Source organism: Elephantulus edwardii, unplaced genomic scaffold (genome assembly GCF_000299155.1).
Source record: "Elephantulus edwardii isolate Elephantulus edwardi_28Jun2011 unplaced genomic scaffold, EleEdw1.0 scaffold00043, whole genome shotgun sequence".
In the NCBI taxonomy this organism is placed as follows: domain Eukaryota; kingdom Metazoa; phylum Chordata; class Mammalia; order Macroscelidea; family Macroscelididae; genus Elephantulus; species Elephantulus edwardii.
In genome coordinates, this window is record NW_006399793.1 from 5,839,381 (window position 1) to 5,865,597 (window position 26,217).

The following is a 26,217-nucleotide window of genomic DNA, read 5'->3' on the forward strand; positions in this document are numbered from 1 at the left end:
ATTTGTGGACCTGGATATTATTACCTACCAAGGTAAACACTGATTTCACATTGACAATTAAGCCTGAGTCCAGACTTAAAATTATCTTGTTTATTAGATAACTGAAATGCCACTACTCTTCCATTAACTCCTGAATGATCTTTCCACTTTGAGCGTAAAATTCTTTATCAAATTCTCTGGAAGATCACAACTATTACTGTGTTTGAAACTACAGTGTATTTTAAAATATGAGTCTAAAGAAAGATTACTGAAATAGAAAACCTGACACTTTTATTGAGAGAGTACATACCATCAGGCACCGGTTTCTTACTGAAGGAGAGGAATAGGTACCATTCTGCTCTGACTTGTCTCCTATAAAGTTCATGTTCCCCACTAACACACTCCTCCTACAAGTCAGACAAGTTCACCAATACATACATGGAACGTCTGTCTACTGTTTCCATGTGATTCACAGAATGTTACTCTATATAGGTAAAACATAACCTTTGTTTCTGTAGCTTAAAATTTTCTATTTTCACCACTGTGACATTTAATTGAGTGACAATTATCTTAGATCAAAATTCCAAAATTTAAGTCTTTCTCTCTGTCAAGAAGTTAGGTAATTCAATTAATTTAAGAAGGAAATACTCAGATTTTACTGTCATAACTGACGTTAAGATACCAAATGAGATAAGGAGCATAATACAAGAAGGTAACTGATCTATGTGCCTGATACTTCTTCCCTTTAAACTAAAGACTCAGCTCTTAGAAAAGAAATTATGTGTATACTGAGCCATACTGTGTTGAAAAACAATGTCAAATTTAATGACACCTCAAGCAATAGAAAAATGTACTTTTCTCTTACCACTTAAATTTTTTTTATTCAGAGCTAGGAAGAGCATAGAGGAAAAAGGTTTAAGGATGTTACCCTTGAGGATCAACAGACATTAGTTGTCAAACATATTTAGTAAACTTTAAACTACTAATATATATTTTATTAATAATGCAGGTCTGGAAAAACTTGTACAACAAACGTGACTGGCAATGTTAAGCTTAAAAAGAACACACAAACAAATAAAAATCAAACACACCTCCACCACATCTTTTGTTTAAGCTTTATATAAAAGCTGTACTATAAATACAAAGGTGAATTATTTGAGTACTAACAACATTTTATACACAGAAACTTAACAGTAATAAAATACAAATACATAAGATGCTTATTTTTGGTCCTTTTGAAAAAAGAACTAAGATAGTTTCTTTTTTTACACGGCTCCAGGTCCAAATATAGATTCTAAGTTGGAAGTTGCAGCATCGTTAGCGACTATTCTTGAAATTCTTTAAATGTCACCAGTCATGATAGCAATGAATTCCTCTTGATTTACTGTGGTAAGGAAAAAGTGTAATAGTCAGAAACACAAATATTAAGAGCATGCTACATTATTGCACTAAGTATTTTTTAATAGTACTAAGTATTTTTTTTAATTTATTCAAATTGTTAATAAATCAAAACATGGCTTGTTGCTTTTATTTCTATGCTAAGAAGTGAAATGTGTTTATTACATAGAGCTGTGAATACAAAAATACATAAAAAGTAGTAAACAGCATATAAATTAGTATTCTATAATATTAACAGGAGCAAAGGTATGGCTCACAAGACATTCAAGCATAGTGATATTTCTACATACTTGCTAAAGTGCTTTAAAAAGCTTGAAAATTTTAACTTCTCTAAGTGTCAGGAATGGTCTTCACAAATATTTGTTATGCATCAAAAGCTAGACAATGACTAGGGATGACAGAGAATTGATGCCTTTGGGTTGTGGTGCTGGAGAAGAGTGCTGAATATACCATGGACTGCTAGGAAAACAAACAAGTTTGTCCTGGAGAGGGAGAAAACTGGATGCTCCTTGGAGACAAGGATTCTGAAGCTTCATCTGACATACTTTGGGCATGTTCAGGGAGGAACCCGGTCCTGGAAGAGGGACATCATGCTTGGGAGGGTAGAGGGAAAGTGCAGGAGAAGAAGATCCTGGAGGAGATGGATTGACTCAGTGAGTGGGGTAATATGTCTGGATATGTCAGATACAATGAGGTTGGCTCAGGATAGAGCAGGCAGGGTTCAGAGCTGTTGTATACAGGGTCGCTGTAAGTCACAAGTGACTTGATGGCACTTACCAAGTGTCAAAAAATGCCTTTTCAAAATCTTTATTCTACTACTTCACTTAGCAAACCTTTTGATTTTAACCTTAAAATATTATGAATAGTAACTACTGGAATCCTAAATAATGAAAACTATTAGCATTAGAAAAAATAAAACTGTTTTGAAAACTTTGCTACATTAAAAAAACATTTTCAAGGAAAAAGGTCATCAAAGCCAGTTTAGCACACCTCAAACAAAAAGTATCAATGGAAAGGCACTAAAAAGATATATAAGAATTAATCTTAATTAGAAAGAGAATACAAATATTAAATTATATGAAATATAAGCATAATAAATAGCCATAAAGACCAATAGTTACTTAAATTACAGGTAAAATTCAATTAACACTTCACACTTAAAAAACATTTTTAAAACAGCAATTTAAAATAGAAGATAATCTTATTAAATATGTTTTTTTAAAACCCAAGACACAACACATGTACACAACCAACCAATAACTAATTAAAGCATTTAGAAAAGAATGCTTCCTTTTCAAAATCCAGGTGGATCTGAGTCCCAAGTTGAAAACACACCTTAAAGAGGCACAAGTTATGAGTTAGAAGTTGATAAAAGCAAAGAACTCTGCACTTAAAAAGACCAGGATTCCAGTCTTAGTGCTAACACAAAGCAGATCTGTCTAGTTTTCTTCAGCACAAAGTACTGAATTACCAAATAAATCTTTTGGGCTGTTTCTAACTCTTAAATACCCTATATGAAAATATAGGAAAAAAACTCCATTAACTGAAACATTTTTTAATTTCCTACTGAGTGCTCAACAGCACTAGGTGGTGTGTATTAGAAAACAAGCATCAGGGGTTTTCTGGAATATCTTAAAACTGAAATGAGGAAGATAAACTAAATGCCTTCGAACTTTATTTTATAGCCTACTCTATCAACAGTATCTGTACCATAAAGTTCCTATATCTAATAAGTCTAGTACAATACTTAGTATAAAAATAAACATTTGATAAAACGTATGTTAAATCAAATGAATTAGACACTTTATTTTCTTTATACTCTTAGCAAAATTCACTCTCATTTTTATATTATACTCTTAGCAAAATTTACATAAACCTCTCATTTCACAGGGTAAATCTTATTACAGGTGACAAACAAAGAATTTTAGAGAACTAAGTAGTTTAAGCACCTTAGAGACCATCTGGTTTCAGAGGGGAAGAAACAAATTTTACCATCTAAAGTGCCAGTGGAATATTTTGCTAACACATTGCTTCTTATAATAGCATGTATGTTTTTTAAAAATTCATAAACACAGAAGCCTAATTAATACTTTACTTCACAGATGAAGAGACAGTACAAAGAATGCAGAGTTAAAAACAGGTACTTTGTAAATATAGGTATCAGATAATTTGAGTTCTGGCTTTGTCTGATAACCATGTTTAGTTATTACTCTCTCAGTTTTGCTTTCTTCATCTACATATGCATGTATCCTAAATATGTATAGGATACCAAACTGTTAGACTTAGCTTCAAAGAAGCTATTATGAAAATTAAGTGACATAATCCTCACTTGTAACTTGCTAACCATGTTGTCTGTAGATGTCTCTGAATCAACACCAATTCCTAACCCCATACAAAACAGAGCAAAACCCTGACTTATCCTGCACCTTGTTCACTATCTTAGCTGTGCAACACTACTGCAGTCACTGTATGTATGTATCTATCAATTGAGCGATCAATCAATCATATTGAGTCATAAGCCTTTCAGTCACTTCTTCACTGATAGTCCACTTTTCCAAATATGATGCCTTTTTCCACATCAAACTCTCAATTCCAACTACTGGGGACCTTACACTGGGTTTTTAAGTCTGTAAATCTTTACATGAAGAAAATGTCTTCTCCTTAAAGCAGCTGGTGTGTTAAAACTGTCAACTTTCTGGTTAGTAGTTTGAACTGTTACAACTACTTCTTGTTGTGTGCTGTAGAATTGGAATCAACCCATAGCTGACCCTCCAGTGGGATTTCAGAGGTAACTAATTGTAAGAGAGAACACTGCCCATCTTTCTCCTGAGGAGCTGCTGATTGGCCTCAAACTGCATCTCCTTTATCTAATATATCAACTCAACTAAACTCACAGCCGTCAAGCCAGAATCAACTCATAGCTGACACTCCACAGTGGGTTTTCAGAGTCTGTAAATGGGACCGGAGAAAGTTGCCCATCTTTCTCCCACAGAGGAGCTAGTGGATTCAAACTGCCTGTCTTTGGGGTGGCAGCACTTCTTACCCATGAGACCACTGCTATTGTGTGCCATAGAGTCAGAGATGACTCACAGGTGACCCACCAGTTGGCTTTCCAGAGGCAATCATCTCACAGGAGCCCATCTTTCTTAAACAAAATTGCAGGCAGATTCAAAATGCATGCCTTCAGGATTGGAGAGCTTCTCACCACTAGGCCACCAGAGCCTGTGAGGGCACTAACGCTTCCTAAAATGTTATAGCTGGGGGCATAATATTTATTGTTGTTACGTGCTGTCGAGTCGTTTGTGAGTCATAGCAATCCTATGTACAAAACCTCTGAAACATGAATGGATAGAGAAGCTCTGCTATATTCACACAATGGAATACTACGCTGCATTGAAAAACAAGGAACTCATGCAATATTATTCAAAATGGGTGACCCTGGAGGACATTATGTTTAGTGAAATAGCTCAGTCACAAAGGGACAAATGCTATATGGTGCCACTGTTGTAGAATGAGGCTGACATCAAGATAGGGGTAAGACTAAGAAAAACTGGGTAAATTATGTATACTGCATTGAAGCCGATGAGGGAGAGAACAGTTTAAAAGTAATATATTTTAGGGCATTATGATTATCATAAGAGTTCAGAGTGAGGGTTGCAGAATGGAGTATACTCCGGGTGAGGGTGGGGAGATACGGGGGGGACTGTGTACCAATGAAGGAGTTTTTCTTTTGCTTTTCAAGGAGAAGAGCAAACTGGGGGTGGGGGTGCGGTGAGCGGGGAGAAAAGTGCAACAATGAATAAATGGAAATCCAAAAATCTCTGGAAATGTTCATGGAAATTAATTAAAAAACAAACTCTGAAATCTGCTCTGTCCTGAGCCAGGCTCACTAACTTCGACAAACCTACCCCCCACTGCCCTAGTTACTGCATCAATCCATCTCATCCTAGGTCTCTCTTCTGCGCTTTCCATCCACCCTTCCAAGAATGTTGTCATTCTCCAAGGACCGATCTCTCCAGGCCACATGCCCAAAGTAAGTGAGGTGGAACTTTACTTGGTTTTAAAGACAGACCTATTTATTTTCTTGACAGTCCATGGTATGTTGAAAACTCTTCTCCAGCACTACAATTCAAAGGCACTGATTCTTTTTCTTTTATCCATCATTATCCAGCTCTCTGATGCATAGCAAATAACTGCAAAGACTATTGCCTGGATCAGGCATACCTTAGTCTTTAAACTAACATCCTTGCTTCTCAGTTCTCTGGAGTACTATCTAACAGCAGATTTTTCCCAGTGCAATTCGTCTTGATTTCCTGAATGCTGGTGCCAACAGTGTTGATTACTAAACATTGATGATATTTAGAACTGCTAAATTTTTGCTATTACTATCTTCACTTTTTATTTTTACAATGGTCCATTTTGGCTTCTATAATGTAACTTGTTACAATATTAACACTGTTACAACGTTAGCAGTGTAACAAGATAAGAGTTGTACATTGATTTAAAATGTAACAGAGAAAGAGGAAAATGTTTTAAGCATATAAATCTTTACACAATGAAGCACATGGAGGTACTCTGAAAACTACAGAAAGAGCAATCAAACTGGGGATGCAAGTTTCACATCTTAAAGGGCTTAAGAGACAGCTTAACTGACATTTCGTTCCTAAATGTCAAATGAAACTAATAAAAATCAATTAAAATATGCCCAGTAAAGGGGAAAAAATGTTTTAACTCTGATCTTTTGACTCTTACTATGTAAGATGCTTTAGAAGTGTGCCTTTGAAGGTAAAGATGATAATAATCAAAATGGAGAGATGACGTGGGCTTTCTGTATGCTGCCAATGATTACTGTGCTCAGAAGCCAACCAAAAGATTCAGGGTTTAAGTCCACTCAGAAGCATCTCAGAAGACACACTTGGCAATTCTAAATAACTGCCCACTGAAAACCCTAGACATCACAATCCTATGCTGACACATAAAGAGTACTAAGACAGTTTGTTCCCCTACCTTTTAGAGCTCTATTTCCTCTAAATTCAACAGCAACTGGTTTTCAGGTTTTTAAAATACATTGTTGTTGTTATGTGCCGACGAGTCTTGCGACTCATAGCGACCCCATGTACAACAGCCCTAAACCGTGCTCTATCCTGTGCCAATCTCATTGCCTCTGACACACCCATCCCGAGTACCCCAGTCACTGAATCAATCACCTCATAGAGGGTCTTCCCCTCCTGTGCTGTCCCTCCACCCTCCCAAGCATGATGTCCCTCTCTAAAGACCTGTCTCTCCTTACAACATGTCCAAAGTATGTCAGACGAAGCCCCAGAATCCTTGCCTCCAAGGAGCAGCCTGGTTTAATCCTCTCTACGATGAATCTGTTTTCTTGGCAGTCCATGGTACATTCAATACTCTTCTCCAGCACCACAGCTCAAAGGCGTCACTTCTCCTTCTATCCTCCCTAGTCATTGTCCAACTCTCTGATGCATAACAAGTGATTGCAAAAACCATGGCCTGTATCAGGCAGACCTTAGTCTCCAGAGAGACACTGTTGCTCTTGAGTATTTTGGAGAGGTCCCTAACCGCAGACTTTCCCATCGCAATACATTTTTTGATTTCCTGGCTACTGGTGCCAAGAGTGTTGACCGTGGAGCCGAGCAAACTGAAGCTGTGAACAATCTCAATCTCTTCACCATCCATCCTGATGCTACCGAATGGTCCAGTGCTGAGAATTTTTGTCTTCTTGACATTGAGCCTCAGTCCATATTGAAGGCTGCAGTCCTTGACCCTCTGCAGTAAGTGCATGAGATCCTCCTCAGTTTCGGCAAGTAAGGTTGTGTCATCTGCATAAAGCAGATTGTTGATAGATCGTCCACCAATCCTAACGCCACGCCTCTCCTCATAGAGCCCCCGCCTCTCATATAATCTGCTCTGCATACAGGTTGAAAAGGTTATGGAGACAGGACACATACTGGTACTTATCTACTGCAAAACACATTCCTGTGCAAGGCTTTAAGTCAACAAATATTTGAAAATTCATTATGTTCATGAAAAAGATGAAAGAGAAAAAAAAAATAAGCTTCAATTTACTGCCAGTACTTTCTAGTATTTGGAAGCCAGAGTGGCATCCTCCTCCTAAACAACGTGCCTCTGGACACTATGAACTTTAATAAATGACGATAGTTATAGGAAGGCATTAGACCTTTCGTTCGTAGGGTCACTATGAGTTGTGCTCAACTTGACGGCAATCAGTAACAACAACCTTCTAATACCTTCAATCAACATCCACAATCATCATGGAACATTATTGCTGCTGCTTTGTGCTGTTGAATCAATATCAACTCACAGTTGATACAGAACTGGCTCATAGGTGACTGATCCTCCAGTGGGTTTTCAGAGGCAGTAAAGTGCATGAGAGAAGAATGCCCAACTTCCCCCCATAGAACAGCTGATAGATTTGAACTATATGCCTTTGGATTGGCAGCTGAACTCCTTTATCACTAGGCCACCGGAGAACTCTCAAAGGATATTATACCAACTTCATTTTCAGAAAAAGGGACAGAATTTGGTGGGCAGGGGGAGGAGGTGAAGGAATTGGGAAAGAGCCAGTGTAAAAAGGTGGGGTAATGGATCAAAGGTAATTCATTTTATAAAACACAATGTAGGGGAATGATCATACAAAACACAATGTGCAAAGGAATGCGTAAAACACATGTAAAAAAACACAATGTATACAAATTTTTTATGCAAACTCGATAAATATAATTGTTTAAAAAGGGTGGAGGGGAATGGAATAGACTTAAGGATTTCCTAAAACAATTATGCAGTACTTAAAACGAAAGAAATTGAGTGCAAAGGCAAGGCTACACACTTCCAGAGCCTTAAATTCATCTACATGATCATTTCCTACAATTCTACATAGCTTGTAAGGGCTTAAAATATTAACTGAAGTGATTTTAAAAAGCAAAACAAAGCCAAACTCATTGTCAACCAACTCATAGCTGAAACTTAGTGGGGTTTCAGAGACTGTAAATTGCACAGGAGGAGATTGTCTTTCTCCTTCGAGAAGCTGGTGGTGGATTCAAACTGAGAGGTGCTGCTGTATGTGAGCAACACCAACTCCCTATGCCACCAGGGCTCCCTCAGCTGGAGTGATAAACATGTATGTAACAGAAGGCAGAGTATGACAGGTATCAAAATAGTTTGTTCCTTTAAATTCTGTGGATCTTCAGTGGACATCCATAAGTCAAACCTTTCAGAAAGACTTTTGAGAAAAACATGGTACTAAAAAAAAATGTACCCAGAAGAATGACTAACATCTTGTTGCTGTTGTTATGTACTACTGTCAAGTTGGAGCCTACTCAAAGTTAACCCTCCAAAGGGTTTTCAGAGGCTACCTGAGCGCTCTGATTAGCATTTTAACAGAAAAGAAAAACAACAACAACAACAACAAAAAACCCCAGAAATGGACTATGGAACAACAGGGAGTACAGCATTAGAAAGTTTTCAGGATAGAGCATTCTGCCAAAGTGGGTAGAGATAAGAGTAAAAAGTAGAAAAGCAGAAGAATGTAGTGGGAAATAAAACTGGTTACTTTAGCAGTTCACAGAAGGCTTTGACCTTTACTATGTAGAAGTGAAGGGTCAGAACAGAAAAATAATACTATCAGCTCTGTATTATAGGCAAAAGACTGCCATCAGTCAAATGAAGAGAGAGACTCGTGGCTTTTAGGCACAAACTGGGAGGCTACTAGCAGACTGTAAATTCCATGAGGACAGGGACCATATATTGCCTTTTTCACTGATGTAGGACTGGTCAATGCATAGGATATCACAGCAAGGATAAAGAAAAAAATAAATTAAATGATGCTACTATAGCATTTCTGGAGCTCTGGTGGTCTAGTGGTAAGCAGCTATACTGCAATCCCAAAGGCACACAGTTAAAAAACTACAAGCAGCTCGGTGGGAGGATAGGCAATTTCCTTCCAAGTGATTAACTGCTTCTGAAAACCCACTGGAGGGTCAGCTATGGGTCAACTTCAACTTGATGTTACACAACAACATACATTTCTAGGAAAAAATTAGGGTGAGGACTAGGGTAACACAGTGGTGAAATAAAACAGAATGAAAACAATTTAAGAGTAGAATCAACAAAGCTTTGTAACAATGTAGAAATGCAAGTAAACTGAAAAAGAGTAAGATGCTAATGGCTAAAATTTTTACTGAAATCTTGGAGATATTTCAAATTGAGATAAACTCAATACCTCGTTGACGTGTGGAACCTCAGAATACCATCTGTAGAGCAAAATTTTAAGCTTTCCTTTATTCTAAGTTGAATATGTAAAATGTTTACACAAAGCCCATTATGAGACGAACAAAAAAAGAGTTTGCAAAGGGTCTTGAAAACCATTTGGACTTAGAAAAATTTACAATGTATGTATCATCAAGATATGTTTTATTCAAAACTTACTTTCTCCATCACCATCTTTATCAAATTCTTCTATCATTGCCCGAAGTTCTTCATCACTCATATTCTCACCCAGTTCTCGGGCAACACGTCGCAAATTCCTCAAACTTATTTTACCAGAATCATCATCATCAAATAGTTTAAATGCCTTCAATATTTCTTCATGTGGATCTCTCTCCAATATCCAGTCTGTCACTATAGGGTTTGTGGATTTAAAAAAAAAAAAGCAGAAAAAGAAAAATCTTCATAATCTGTTTCACTGAACAGTTAGCTGGGAATTAAAAGCTGAAAACAATTTCACTATTTAGTCTCACAACAAAATGACAAATTAGTGCCCCAATACCTGAAGAGATAACTCTGAAATTAGAAAGACCAAAATGTATTTAAAACTTTACATCTTTATACTAATTTATCATACAAAAAGGAACTTTCTATCACAAAGTCAAATTCTGAAGTTTTACATATATATGCACCCATACCACATTTACATAGTTTCCTACTATTAAGAATTCAACTATGCTCCACTGACATCCAGCACATATGTTGAGGTATTTGTAATCTAGCTGTGCAATGAGATACTGGCATAGTCTGTAGGGAGCTGCAATGCTAACCCAAACGCCCCATGCCTGTTTGGTGGTCCACCACAGTGCCTAGCTGGTCCACCAACTGCTGGAGGTAAAAGGATTGGCAATCTTTTCCTACATGACTTACAGACTCAAAAACACAATGGAGGGTCAGCTATGATAAGGTGGTTCCAACTCAATGACAATGCGTTTTTTTTAATTTAAGATAAAAATATTGTTTGGCTATAATTCTAGGGCAGATTCTTCCTCAAAGTTAATCCTACTTAAAAGAAAATAAAACCGGTTTAACAAAACATAATGACATCACTAATAGAGGCAAAATGAAAATTCCACTGATATCTTCATGTTTCAGCATGGAAAAACCTGTTAGTTTTCTAAAATATGGGAAGCCATAAAAAGGACTGAATCAGATTGTAGGAAGAAAATTTAAAAACCAACCAACCAACCAACCAACCAACCAACCAACCAACGAACAACCTTTGGAAAGGAACCATCTCTGAAGTCATATTCATACGATTTTGCAAGATAATTTTCAGATGTTGTTGTTATGTGCCAAGTTGCCTGCAACTCATAGCGACCGCAAGTACATTCGCTCTGAAAGCTGCCTTATCCTGTGCCAAACTCATCATCTTCAACAGCCCTAATTATCTCACTTCTCCAGTCACTAAGTCAATCCATCTCACTGTGGGTCTTCCTCTGCTGTGCTGTCCCTCCACCCTTCCAAGCATGATATCCCTCTCAAAGGATTGCTCCCTCCTGGCCACATGGCCAAAATATGTGAAATGGAGAGCCTCAAAATCCTTGCCTCCAGGGAGCAAACTATAGTCTCACCCTCTCCAGGACTAGCAGATAGCTAACTAAAAATATGTAAAAATAATTATACACCTCAAGAGTTTAATAAACTAATTACTAAAATATGCTAATAACAAAATAATAAACTTGGACAGTATTTTCACATTATTAATGTTCCAATAATCAATGCAAATTGAGGTAAAATATGTTGTATAAAATTTTTCTTTTTTTTACATTTTATTTGTTTATTTATTTATAATTTGGTGTGCCGTTGAATTGGATCCGACTGGCACAGGAGTGGTTTGCCCCTCCTTCTTCAGTAGAACATCTGGTGGATTCGAACCATGCATCTTCTGGATTGCAATGCAGCTTCTTGCCTGTAGGCCACCAGAGCTCCAAAATTTTTCTTTAAAAAAAAAATACTGTGGCTTGAGCAAAAGTTTACAAAGCATATTGTTTTTTTCAATCCTTCATGCACATATTGTTCCATAACATTAATTGCAGTACCTGTGATGACTGATGGTCCATTTATTCCATATTGTCTTTCTTTTCACCTAATTTAGTGATTGTTGTTGTTAAGTGCTATTGAGTCAGAACTGACTCACAGCAAGTTTTAAGAGGCTGTGAATCACATAAGAGGACTTGAACCAACTATCTTTGGGGTGGTAGAATAACTCCTTACCAACAAGACACCAAAGCATCCTTAATTAGGAGATTATTTATTTTCTGTCCCTTTCCTCCCCTCTTAGAATGGTTCTGTTTGTAGACTTTTCTTTAGCTTCATATTATAGTGATCTTCTATTTGTTGTCTGGGGACTAATTCCTTTTACTCCACATAGTCCTTGGAGAAACAATGAAAGTTATACACGTGTTCAGGTCTTTCATTCGTAGGGTTGCTTTGAGTCATCTACGACTTGATGGCACTTAACAACGAACAACAGATCCATAAAAAGTTCCAGTGCTAAAAAGGTCACCAGGAAATGACAGGTAACCTCCTCCTGAAAAATTTACAACCGTGAACATCCAATGAAAGTTAGCCCTGAGCTAGTTTCAAATAGACAACAAAGAGAAAGTTGGATTGAAATAAAATTCTTAAAATATATTAACATCACTGAAGTAAGCCAATATGCTGGTCTAGCTCTACAAAACAAGGTGTTTACGACTTCTACTATGCCATTAAAAATTACCTGTTGACGTTTACAAAATCATGAAAAACTTATATCTATAAATGGATTTTGAACATTTAATGAATCTAAAAGGAAAGATTATAATTCAAAGTTCTAATAATAGCTACTGTTGTTTTGTTATTAGAACCTACTTAGTTGATTGAGCTTCAAAGTAAGTATCTATTCAAGCTAATGTTATACTAATGATTATTCAATAGTTTTCTTTTATCCATTAATTTTATCCAAAAAGTCTTCCAAGTAACTAATTGAAGTATATTACTATAAGCATGCAAATCATCGAGGCTTATAAATATTCAGTCAAAAAGCAGTTGGCATATATACAGCCATAAAACCAAAATAAAATACCACACTTAACTCAGTGGCTCATACTCAACTTATTTTGAATTTAGTCCCAACAAAAAAACAGGACAGGGGGAAAAAAAGTGTTAAGAAATTTTCTTCACCAATTAAATAATTTACATGACAGGTGAACCAAAAAAGCAGCTTGCTGAAAGTATTAATGTACTTAAAGAAGCAACAGGGTGATCTTGAGAACAGATGGGGCTCCAAGATGTATAAATTCTTATCCTACTGGTGCTTTAATTGTGCTAGTTATTTCAGACTATGTGTCTGTGTCACATTTTTATCAATACTCTGCCCTAGAATGCTGCTTTTCTTAGGAACTAGACATTGCCATAATTCTGGACAGTTAAAATATTACCTACTATATACCTTTTTAATGATGAGCCTACATGCCCACATATCCTATTCTTGTTCTATGCTGTTTTCTCAAAAGAAATAAGCCCTTTCTTAAAAGACATACAATCCTATCAACTACTTCAGAAAATTACAAACATGTTAACGTAACATCAAATGATTTAATGATAACAACTGGCATTTCATCAAAAGAAATGAACCTTATAACTGGAAGCAGGAGTGGCATCTACTTCCTAAAAAACATGCCTCTGGAAACTGTATGAACTTGGATAAATATCAACAGTTGTAGAGGGGTTTCAGGCCTTTTGTTCACAGGGTCGCTATGAGTCATGCTTGACTTGACGGCAATCAACAACAACATACATTATAAAAATCATTAAGAAACCTAAAGTAAGTAAAAAATGTTAATGTTAAATTATGACTTCAACAATATTTCTAACTGCTTTCTGGAAATTTAAACTCAACATTCCGGAATCTAAACTCTTCCACTATCACCAAAGAAGTTCTCATTACCTCTCCCACCTTCTCACTCCAGCATAATGAATAGTTTTCTATGAAAGGTCTCAATCATTTTAAAAACCATAAACCTAATTCAAAGTTTAGACCATACAGTCCTGAGGATACATTTTTTCTCCTTAAATAGATCCCTTTTTATTTTATCCATAACATCTACAACTTGTTATGTGTCATCAAGTCGAGAAAGACTCATAGAGACCCTGTGCACAGTAGCTCTGAACCCTGCTCTATCCTGAGCCAATCACACTGTCTCTGACACACGTACCCTCATTACCCATCACTGTGTCAATCCATCTCATCTAGGATCTTCCTCTTCTGCATTGTCCCTCAACCCTTCCAAGCATAACATCTTTCTCCAAACACTGGTCTCCTGGCTACAGCCCAAACAAAGTGAGACAGTCTCAAGATCCTTGCCTCCAATGAACAGCTTTGTTTCTCTGTTCTGAGGACTGACCTGTTAGTTATTCTCTGCCGTTAGCTTCTCTTCTCTACAATCCATCAACCTGAAGCAGAAATATTTTTCTAGACATGTCTCTATCCTCTAGTGACAGAGGACTGCTCAAAGTTCCTTAAGCATGTTGTACTTTTACCACTTTGCTTTTGCTGTGTTTTATGATTGTGATGCCTATCTCTACTCTTGCAGTCTTCTTGGGATAAAATCCTACTAATATATCCAGCAATCTAAGTTTAAAATGCTCTCTACAAAGTATTCTTCAATTCTTCTAGACCAGGGATTGAGAAATATTTCCTATAAATGTTCAAATCATAAGTATTTGGTTTTATGTACTATAAAGATCTGTGACAACTACTTAATTCTGTCATAACAGCACCAAAGCGGCATAAAAGAAGGGACACGGCTGTATACATGTGGCCTAGATTTGGCCTAAGGCTTACACTCCTGCCATAGACAAAATTACAATTTACTACATGAAATCAGCTTGTTCTCATCTATATTTAAATTCTATATTCTCTGAAAGAAGGAACATTTAGTAACATTAAGTAATTCCTTTCCCTAGCACAGGACCTAACAATAAAAAAGTCAACACAAATTTAGCAAAAAAAAAAAAATTTGCTAAATGAGTAAAATATTCAGCATGTCCGGCAAGTAAGTACAATCAAAATAAAAATGTAATATTCTATTCTAAATATTAAAATAAGTAGTAGGTATCAAAATAAGATTACTCAGAGGAGGACTCCTAACTACACAGACTGGCACAGTGACTGCAACAATGGGCTCAAACAAAGCAGAAACTGGAATGGTGCATACTCAGGCAGGGCTTCATTCTGTTCTGCTGTAGACAGAGTTGCGCTAAGTCTGAGCCGACTCCATGGCACCTAACAACAACCATCGATTTACCTTGGTTTTATTTTAAAGGCAGCAATTTCTAAAACACTAGCTTTAGCTTTACATTCTAAAATTATTGAATATATTGTTATTACATTTTTTACTTTAGGAGTAATCCTGTTTTAATTAATTCTGTTTTTACTAATGCCAGCATTCATCATCCACAAATAGCTCTCGAACAGAACCTTTTGGCAATAATAAATACATAAAACTAGAGACTCAAATGTTTTGATTAGTCACTTGTCCTAAAGTATGAAATATATATTTATCTGCAGTCACGTATTATTTTAAAAGTACAAAAGGGGAGACTACATAATTCCTGACTGTGTAATTTCTAATCTGTAGTAAAGTTCTAATAGAAAATGGTCTTCTCAACAGGTTGCTTTAAGACAGCTAATGGATATGCTAAACCTGTATTTGTTTATCTTTGAATCGAGCTGAAACGTAGCTATTACCATTTAATCTAAAACAAAGAAGTACTTTTGCTCTATTACTAACAGAGAAGATGGGTGACAAATAAAGCTTTAAGTGGCATAAGACTCGTTTTAAGTATTACTAAAATACTTATTACTAAAATAAATTAAAAATTAAATATTTAAAATTATATTCACTTAAAATCTGTCTGCCAAAGGTAACGAAAACAATGATACAGTACTTAAAAGTCTATAAAAAGAAAATTATCAAAGTAGAGAGCTTTTTATGTCCAGGTCCTTTGCAGTCAATGATAATGTTGTTATGTGCCCTCCAGCCAACTACAATTCAGAGCGATCTTATGTATGTAAGATGGAGTTTCAAAGTTTTGTTTCCAAAGAGCAATCTGGTTTCACCTTCCCCAGGACAGACCTGTTTGTTTTCATGGCAGTCTATGGTATGTTCAATACTCATTCTCCAGCACCAAAACTCAAAGGTATCAATTTTTCTTCTGTTATCCTTAGTCACTTATCCAGCTCTTAAATGGACAGCATCCAACTGAGAAGACTTGGATCAGGCACATCTTATAGCACTTAATATGTAGAAGGCACAACATCCCTAGCTAAGTATTTTACATAATTTATCCTCCCAAGAATCCTATTAGACAGTACTAAATCTCCCCATTTTACAGTTGAGAAAAATGAAGCACAGAAAATGACCAAGTTACACAACTACTCAGTGGAAAATCCAGTACCTGAATCCAAGAAATCTAGTGTCTAAGTAATCCAGGCTAAACCACTACACTATATATTAAATGTACCTCAATTACAGATCTGCCTTAATATTACCATTTCCACTAAAATGTTAACACCTTATTTCTAGAAATAATCTAAGCTGAAACTTGGAATACTGTGACTATAAACTACTCGAGAGTCCCCACAATGAACAAATAAAAGTGGTTCTCTTCCTCCACTCAAGTAAATAATTCTACAAATTCGTGAACAAAAAGAATATGTTTCCTGAAAAACCAAACCTATTTTGAACTGTAATTTTTTTTACACACAAATTGATTGTGGGTTCTCTTTTAAATTAACCCCTTACTTTCTTCTCATCTCACTCCCTTGTTTGTGTTTTCAAATGTAGAAAAAACTTACTAATGCTGTGAATCTCATCATTGTGTTTTACGATCTCTTTTTTGCATGGGCTCTTTTCCATAATGCCTCTTAATGAATACTTAAAACAAAAGGGATGTTTATATGAACATAATTGAATTTGCTCTCAAATTTTAAAACACATCCAAAAATAACTCTATGTGATATGTTTATATAGTATAAAGTGATCTGACAATGGTTTAGAAAACTTAAGTTGTAAAAGTACATCTTTAAAATACATCTGAATATTTATATATTATATGCATAATACTGTCAGCCTAAAAGCAAGGAGTTCAAATCTATTAGTTACTCTACAGAAGGAAGATGGGCTATCTCCCCCCCCCCACTCCGCGAGTCACAGCCTCTGAAAACCTATTGAGCGTCATCAACTACGATTCACACTCTGACTTGATAGCAATGACTAACAAACGCAATATACCTAAGTTATAGTAGCAACAATGTCTTTGTCTTAAAGAACATTTCTTTTCAAATCAATAACTCATTAAAATCAAATACATAAAATTCCAACCACTTTAAGCCCTCAGTGCAGTATCTTCGGTTGATTTTCCTAAAACATTGTCTTCTACTTTCAGTCATTCCTTTCCCCAATCCCAATTCCTTAGAGAGATCAGATCAAGGACATCCAGAAAATGTGCCCTTTCCTACATTTTATCAACCAGAAAACATACATTTCTTTTACAGTCGAAGATACCTACTGCCACCAATTTTTAATTCTTCCACTTTGCCAACAAATACCACATAAAAGAAAATCTTCAAGCAAAACTTTACAAACAATAACAAACTTTTTATTTAACTGAGAAAAACCTATTTGATAACCTTTTCAGTTTTAAGATGGAAACACACTCTATTTACATATTTCCATAAAGTTACAAAATAATTCTTTACTTAGAATCATGATAATAAAATTATTTCAAAAATAGGTAAATGCCAGAGAAAAACTGTAAATATTCTTAGAAAAAAAATATACAAAATAGAAATATTTGAACAAGTATCACACACAGCAATGTTCTGTAACAAACTTAATAACCTAGAGAATTGAAAAAAAAATAATACTGTTATTAATAAGAATTTCCTAACAATTGCTATTTTTAATGACTATTAACATACACACCAACTTCATTAAAATCTTCAAAGGTGATTTTTCCTGTGGCTTCTCGGTCATAGTCTTTAAGAATCTTCAGTACATCAGCTTTTTTAACATCAAACCCCAAAGCTCTCATTGCCACCTTTTGGATTAAAAGGGAAAAGCAAATTATAAAGCACTCTTTACCAAGGTGATTTCTAATGCTTAAGTAAGTTTATATCTTAGGAGATGATAGTATGCAAATAAGACACTTCATTCTTTTCTATGTTGTCTCAAAAAAAAAAAGTCACATATTGACTGTAATTGTGTTTCACTATTGAAATTAAATGGAAAATTTTTGCCATGTATTTTGTCTTTGTATGACAAATCAAAACAGCACATTATCATCCAATGCATGAACTTGGTTTAGTGTACAAATAATTTTAAAAAGCCATCTGTTTGCAAGGGAATGACAACTGAAATAGAGGAAAGACGGGGCGTAAATGCTGAAAAGTTATACAATAAAATATGAGAACATTAAAATACAAATTATCATTAGCTTTTACAAAATTAGTTAATAAGTAATCCAAGAGTCTCAGTTCGTCAGAAGAAGCAATACAGTTTAGGAGTAACAAAGGAGACAAGCTACTAGTTTTGATGTCTCTGAGCTGTCGTACTGAAAAAGAGTAATGAACACACCATGCGAAGAGAACAGGTCTATTACGAAGAGGGTGGAATCAAGTTTCTCTTTGGAGGCAAGGATTTTGAAGCTCTGTCTCACATACTTTGGGCACGTGGCAAGGAGGGACTGGTCTTTGGAAAAGGACATCATGCTTGGAAAGGAGAAGGGACAGTGTAGGAGAGGAAGACCCTGGATGAAATGGATTGACACAGTGACTGGGGTCATGGGGTTTGATGTGTCAGTCAGGAATTGGCTCAGGACAGGGAAGGGTTCAAAGAAGTTGTGCACAAGGGCACAAGGCAACTCGAGGACAGCATTCAGAGAGAATTCAGTTGTTCCTTGACAGGTGGATGAAGAGCTTAGAATGGCATTTGCGGGGTGGGGGGGAGGAAGAATAGTATTAAAACATCAATGCAAAGAATAAAGTTGAGGGAAAATGAACAGGAACACTTACCTGATCTAAAGGGGAAGAGTTCAGGCAGAAAATAGTAAATGAGAATAGAATGTGGTAGTTAAGTGTATAGGAAGAGTTCAAAAGAAAGGTATCTAAACTTTATGCAGTGTGCCCTAAAGATTTACATGGAAAAAGAATTTCAGAAAAATGAAAATTAATGGTAGTATGCATACTGGGTGATCTACAAGTGGAGAAACCATTTAGGAATTTTCAGGTCTAAGGTCACTCAAATCAAAATAACAAGGAGCAAGAATGGAAAAAGTTACTGAATCTAGGAACTAAAAAAAAAGCTTTGGAAAGAGATTAATTAAACCTCAAGAGATAGCCAGCCTTACAGACTGATTTTACTTATCAATCCTATTACCCTTCCTCCTACTCAAAATTCTAGTACTCAAAGATCCCTTAAAGCATTATAAAATTAAAACTATCAAGTAAATATTTATATTAACTTATCTATGTAAGCTAATTTTGTTGACATTTGAGGTTGTGCTGGATTGTAAAATGAAAGATCAGTAGTTCAAACCCAGGAGTCACTCCACAGGAAAAAGGAAATGTCCAGTTATTTACAGCCTCTGAAAAGACTGCAGATCATCCTAATTGGAATGATTCAATGATAGTAGATTATCTATGAAGGCTACCTGAAATTGCCTCCAAAAATTCCACTCTATAATGTGGAACCACATAAAATTTTTCAGAACACAACGGAGATAATTAATGTCACTCTGAATTGTACCATGTACAGATTGTCAAAATATGAAATATACTGCTGCATATACATATTTACCACAATATTTTAGAAACCAATTGAGCACCAATTTCCCCTGGTAGGATTTGCTGTATTTGGCTAACAAATGAGCTGTTGACTGGAAGCCTCTTGTTTAGAGACAATCAGGGCCTAGGGCATGAGACTAGGTATTGAAAAGTTCTGGGTTTTGAAAAAATAGATTGGGCCCTTAGACATACAGTCCTCGGGTCCAGTTTTGTGTTAAGAAAGAACATTCTTGTAAGTACTGGTCAGTCAGTTTGCTAGCCCCACTAAGGTTACTTGGTGTTGCTATGATACTGAAGGCTGTGCCTCTAGTATGTCAAATGCCATAATGGTAACCCATAGTGGACAGTGTTTGGTGGAGCTCCCAGATTAAGACAGGCTTGGAAGCAGGAGTGGCATCCACTTCCTAAACATGCCTCTGGAAATGCTACGAACTTACAGAAACAACAGTTATAGCATTCAGGTCTTTGGTTCACAGGGTCGCTATGAGTCCTGCTTGTTTCAAGATGGCATTTAACACAGGTTTAGAAATAATTCTGGCCTTAAAATTCATTGTTTTCCAATTAGCACTGTGCCTAGCCTAGTGGTAAAGATTGTTGCTAACTCAAAGGCACATGGTTCAAATCCACTAGCTCCTAGCAGGAGAGAGAAAGGCAATCTCCTCCTGTAAAATTTATTGCCTCTGAAAACTCATTAAAGGGTCAACTATAAGTAGGTTCCCATTCTAGGATACATAACAACAAGCACCTTGACATCAGGAATTACATTGTTTGCATCAGAGAGAACGCTAACATTTTAAGGGGGGGGGGGGAATAACACAGTCTCAATTTGGAAAAAAGTATGAATCACACTAATAATACAAAGGGAAAAATTCAATAAAAACTTTAAATTTCATTGACTGAATAATGTATCTTTCACAGGAACATAGGAAAATTTTAAAATACTATTTAAAATTCCTTGTAGCATGTAAAAAGTATTTTCTAAAAGATATTCCGTTTTAACAATTTACTATGAATGCTTAAAATGGCTTCATACTTCCAAAACCAGTTTAATTTAAAAATCTAGAAATGTAATTATAAATATGCAAATATTTTAAGTATACTGTTACCTTTAACTCGTGATAATCTATTGCTTCATCTTTGTCTGTATCAAACAGCTCAAAAGCATCTTTAATTTCTTGCTTCTGTTCCTCAGAAAGCTCTCTCCTTTTTTTCCTTTTTGTTTTGTCTACTACAAGCTCATTTCTATGAAGTAGAAAGAAAAAAGTAGTCCACTTTAATTCTATTCTCTTACACCTCTAAAATGACTACAATAAGACTGCAAAAAAAAACAACAAAAAATTACCCAATGACGTTTTCCCATAAAAGGACGTGTGAGAATGATAAAGAATTATATGGGTCAATGCTCTGTCCCAAGTTTCTATAAATCTTCCCCTTCTTAAAACTGAAGGGTTTGTTTTTTTTAAAAAAATAAGGATCTTGGGGGGGGGAGGGAGGGCTGGGCAGGGAGAAAAGTGAATGGAAATCCAAAATTTCTGTAAATGTTCATTAAAATTATTAAACTAAAATTTAAGAAAAAAATGAGGATCTTTCTTCACAGCTATGGTGTGTAAGGTCATTACTTGAGAGGAGGCTGCACTACTTGTAAGATAAATATATTTTTTAAAAATGAGGATCTTTCGGTTCTGCTAACTTTGTTGTTAGTTCCCATAAATATTACCGTGCGGATTTTCAAAGGCTGTTAATCACACGCCTCAAACCTAATGCCTTCAGAACTGCAATTCAACTTCTTGCCACTAGGCCACCAGAATTCCCTAATACTATTGGTGCTGTTGTTGTCATGTGCTGTCGAGTCGCTTGAGACTCATAGAGACCCTTTGTACAATAGCCCTAAACTCCGCTCTGTCCTATACCAATATCACTGTCTCAGACACACTCACCTCGATTACACCAGTCACTGAATCAATCCACCTCATAGAGGGTCTTCCTCTCCTGCACTGTCCCTCTACCCTCCCAAGTCTGACGTCCTTCCCCAAAGACCAGACCCTCCTTGCAACATGTCCAAAGTATGTCAGACGAAGCTTCAGAGTCCTTGCCTCCAAGGAGCAGCCTAGTTTCACCATCTCTAGGACAAACCTGTTTTGTTCTCCTACCAGTCCATTCAATACTCTTCTCCAGCATCACAGCTCAAAGGCATCAATTCTCCTTCTATCCTCCCTAAGTCATTGTCCAGCTCTCTGATGCATAACAAGTGATTGCAAAGATCATGTGTGTGTGTGGGGGGGGGAGGGTGGACTATGACCAAAAATAATCAACTTCAGTCAGAAATCTCAAAAAGTAAAGCAAACTTAATATTCACATCAACTAACAGTACTTTCAAAATTCTAAAAAATTAAAATTCGTAATTGATGAAATATTTTTGGTCTGATTTACTTTTCATAGTACTTTTGTCTCAAAAATAATGCAAAAGAGAAGGCCTAGTGGCAAGATGCTACACTGCAATCCCGAAGGCGCGGGTTCAGACGCTCTGCTGGAGAAGACGCAATTTTCTCTTGTGCCAGTCGTATCCGACTCGGTGGTATACAAGAAAAAACAAATATGCAAAAGAATTATTATCAATTCACTTATAAGGTATTTTGGAACTATAGGTTCAAAATGTTTTTAAATTGCATGCACCTAACAATTTGGTACTTTGATGTAATCCACTACAAGTTCAAAAACGGCTTGGCTGATATTAATTAATGAGTCAAAATATTGATTCTACACATATCACAAATAATAAAAGTCAAGAAGTACATATACTATGCTAATTCTATATAATATAAAGTGTCAATGGTCTCCTAGTCTCATTTAGCATGTAAATTACAGTTTAAATTTCTCATCACAAACTTTGGAAAAGGTTAAGGGATAATTAAAGCAAAATTTCTTTCAAAAGCCAGAAGCGATGCCAATCTAAACGTGATCCAAATTTTGAAGCGCAAATGCAACACACAAAAACAAATTTTGAGGGGAAAAACTTGCAAAACTTTCAAATGTAAAATTCTGTTGGTATTATTAGACCACATATTAGCACGTGAAAGTTGTTTTGGTCTCGTAAATCGACACAATCATAGTAAGAGATTACTAGAAAGTGACCAAGAGGTAAGGAATAAAGCTCTTTTACGAGACACCTGACTTCACACAAGGTGGGACATCACCAGATCAATCAATCATTATCATGCCAATAATTTCAAGAGGACACGTCTACAACCCACCGACCCTATCCAATACCACAAATAACCCACGAACACAGAAGAGCACTTGTTTGAGCGTCATAAGTACAGTGTCCTTTTTTTTTTTTCAAGGGCTGAGAGGAAGGGAACAAGTGGAGCGGGAAGGTTAAGGCTACAAATAAAAGGGAAAATCAAGGAACTCAGGAAATTCACGGCAGATGGCCAATTAATATAACCGGGTCTCCAATCTTACGGCAAAGTAGGGTCCTGGGAAAAGACCAAGTTGTGTGTTCTTTCTAAAAGCTACAAGTGAATGATTACGTGAGTAATTTTAACTAATAAGGTTGGAGCCTGCGCTTCAGCAGGATGTGAATGAAGAGATGAGAAATGACCCAACACCTCACAAAAAACCCAAGTAGAGGCCTCGCGGTATTTCACACTCGCTCTCAAATACAACCACCAGGGCTGTTTGGTAGTCTAGAAAAGACCAAATGAGCACCTTAACCGAAATGCACGGGGCTGATGACCAAGCGCCCCCAGCACAAAGGTCTGGAGATACGAAAAGTTAACTAAGGTTCCGTTCCCGCCCCTCTCCCCCTCCCAAACTACCTCCCCATCCTCTGTCCAAACTGCCTACTTTCCGCAACCTTACACACACCCCTGGGTCCCGCTCCTAGTGTGGAAAGCATAGCCTCTTCCACATTACCGACCTCAGAGCTAAACTCATTTTCTCTCCGGACAAAGGTGTTCCTCACAACAACGACCTTAACCCCCTATCCAATACAGAGAAACCTGGAAAAGCCGTTTAACATCAAACGCTTTGGCGGCCTTAAGGACCACCCACATGAAAATGCTTCTAAGCTTGATTGGTTGAAAATTATTAATGTCCTGCCCATTAGGACGCAGCCATGGTCATTCTGTGTTTTCATTGGACAGTTTTAACGTCAACCAAAGAAACGTCCTTGCTCTGCTCGCTCTTGTTACTCCTTAGGCCTTTGGATTGGCTGGATGCTTTTTCCCGGAATCCTTTGCGGGGTCAGGATCTGAGAGTTTCAGTAGTAAGGCCGTAGGCGGCGGAGCCAATTATGTTCCAAGCATGTTTGCGCTCATAAGCTAGCAACCCTGGTGAACTAGTGTAGCTCTGAAGAAGGGAAACTTGCACGCTTGCTGCAAACTATCTCCCAGCTAGACTGAGGGAGCAGCTAGGTCACCTTACGAAACATGGCGCCACTGTGTGCCGAAAATGTGGATAGTCTAAGTAGCTGGGCAGTTTGTTTTGAATATAGATGCACTCCCTTTACCTTCCTTCTTGTTCCACCAGGTAAAGATCTGCATTTCCCCCTTAAATATGTTCCATTCGAAGCAGGAGCTTACTGGGTTACTTGAAAATTACACTTAGCTGACCGCCCCCCTCTTCCTTCTTGGAAAGAATTTGGTTTGGTTTTTGTGGGTTTTTGTCTCATTCTTTTTTAGTGTCTTTGCACAGGTGGTATAGCATAGCACTGGTCTGTGCATTGCTGTACAGAGGTAACTCGTGGTTGCTGTGATGCTGACCACTGTGACACTGATGTGCCAAACGTGGTAATGGGTACCCCTGGTGGACAGTTTGCTGGAGCTTCCCGACTAAAACAAGCCTGGAAGCAGGAGCGGCATCCAAAATGGCTTGCCTCCGGAAACCCTATGAACAATGCTCAGGCCTTTCTTTCATTGGGTCGCTATGAGTCGTCTACTATCCGACGGCACCAAACAACAACAGCAACATGCAGTTTACCAGGATACAGCAAGATTTAGGCCTCTTGTACATAGGGTCGCTGTGAGTCTCAAGTGACTCTGCCGCACATAACAACAAAGCTGTACATACACATGATGGATGTTTCCTTTACTACCGAAGCTTGATGCACATTTGAATAATGGGGCAGGTGCTTCATTTCCCTTAACTGTGCTAAATGTCTTGAAGGCCAGAATTATGTCTTCATTTAATTCTTCCAAATACCCTTCTTTCTCTGATGCATTGTTTGCTCGTAAGTAGTATTCACCTTTCATGGAAAGACTACATTAAATTCCTGGCCAGTGTACCTCAAACTCACCGTCTACCTGCCTGATAATGTGTGTTACAATGTTAAATAGAGCTCTGGTGGGCTAGAGCTAAGAACCTGCATTGTTGTTTGTTGTTGTTGTTGTTATGTGCCATCGAGTCCCTTGCGACTCGTAGCTACTCTATGTACAAGAGCCCTAAACTCCATTCTATCCTGTGCCAACCTCGCCTTCTGGAACACACTCATTCCCACCAATCCACTCACAGAATCAATCCATCTCATCGAAGGTCTTCCTCTCCTGCGCCGTCCCTCCACTCTCCCGAACATGATGTCCCTCTCCAAGGACCAGTCCCTCTTTGCAACATGCCCAAAGTATGTCAGAGGAAGCTTCAGAATCCTTGACTCCAAGGAGCATTCTAGCTTCACCCTCTCCAGGACAAACCTATTTGTTCTCCTAGCAATCCATGGTATATTCAACACTCTTCTCCAGCACCACAGCTCAAAGGCATCAATTCTCTTTCTATCAACCCTATTAACTGTCCAACTCTCTGATGCATAGCCTGGATCAGGCACACCTTAGTCTCCAGTCTGACATCGCTGCTCTTCAGTACTCTTGAGAGGTCCCTCACATGACTTTCCCAATGCAATTTGTCTCCTGATTTCCTGGATGCCGTTACCAAAACTGTTGACTGTGGAGCCAAGTAAACTATCTCAATCCCTTCACCATCCATCATGATGCTGTCAATTGGCCCAGTGGTGAGAATCTTTGTTTTCTTGATGTTGAGCTTCAATCCATACTGAAGACAGCAGTCCTTGACCTTCTGCAACAAGCGCTTCAGGTCCTCCTCAGTTTCAGCAAGTAGGGTTGTGTCATCTGCATAACGCAGGTTGTTGATGATTCTTCCAATCCTGATGCCACATTCTTCCTCGTACAGCCCAGCATCTTGGATGATCTGTTCTGCATACAGATTGAAAAAGCATGGAGACAGAATACATCCCTGACGGACCCCCTTCTTGATTTTGAAAAGGTACTCAGAGTCCACCAGCTGCTCCAAAGGAGCAATGGGCAATATTCTGTGGATTTTACTACTTCTGAAAACCTGGTAGTAGATCATATATGGGTGGTTTTGAATAGACAGTACACAACAATGCTGTTGAATAGCCTATCTTCTAGGCTAAGTAAGACTAGGGAAGGAAGGCATGGTTATCTTATTTAGAAAAATCAGCCAATAAACACTTTATAGATCAGAACCTATTGTAATGGAGTCCCTGAAAGTTAGAGGCCAACTCAATGGCAGCTAACAATACACATACAGTGCCTGATGCATAATAAATACATGCACAATGCATAGACTTATATGAAGAATACTAAGCTAAGTATCAAAGTTCATAAAGCATGAATAAAAGCTTGGGACAGTTGGAGTGGATGAGGAAAACTTATAAACACTACTATAAAGTGGAA

At 37.3% G+C, this 26,217-nt stretch overlaps 1 protein-coding gene across 1 annotated transcript; it reads right to left on the reverse strand.

The window, feature by feature from the left end:
* Positions 1-1,250: 1,250 nt before the first annotated feature.
* Positions 1,251-23,564, reverse strand: CETN3 (centrin, EF-hand protein, 3). Its single transcript, XM_006885355.1, has 5 exons — positions 23,430-23,564; positions 20,617-20,752; positions 17,652-17,766; positions 9,841-10,032; positions 1,251-1,363 (listed from the first exon to the last, which is right to left on the reverse strand). The coding sequence occupies exons 1-5, from the start codon at positions 23,444-23,446 to the stop codon at positions 1,320-1,322; spliced, it is 504 nt and encodes a 167-aa protein (XP_006885417.1). The 5' UTR covers positions 23,447-23,564; the 3' UTR covers positions 1,251-1,319.
* Between the last annotated feature and the right edge of the window lie 2,653 nt (positions 23,565-26,217).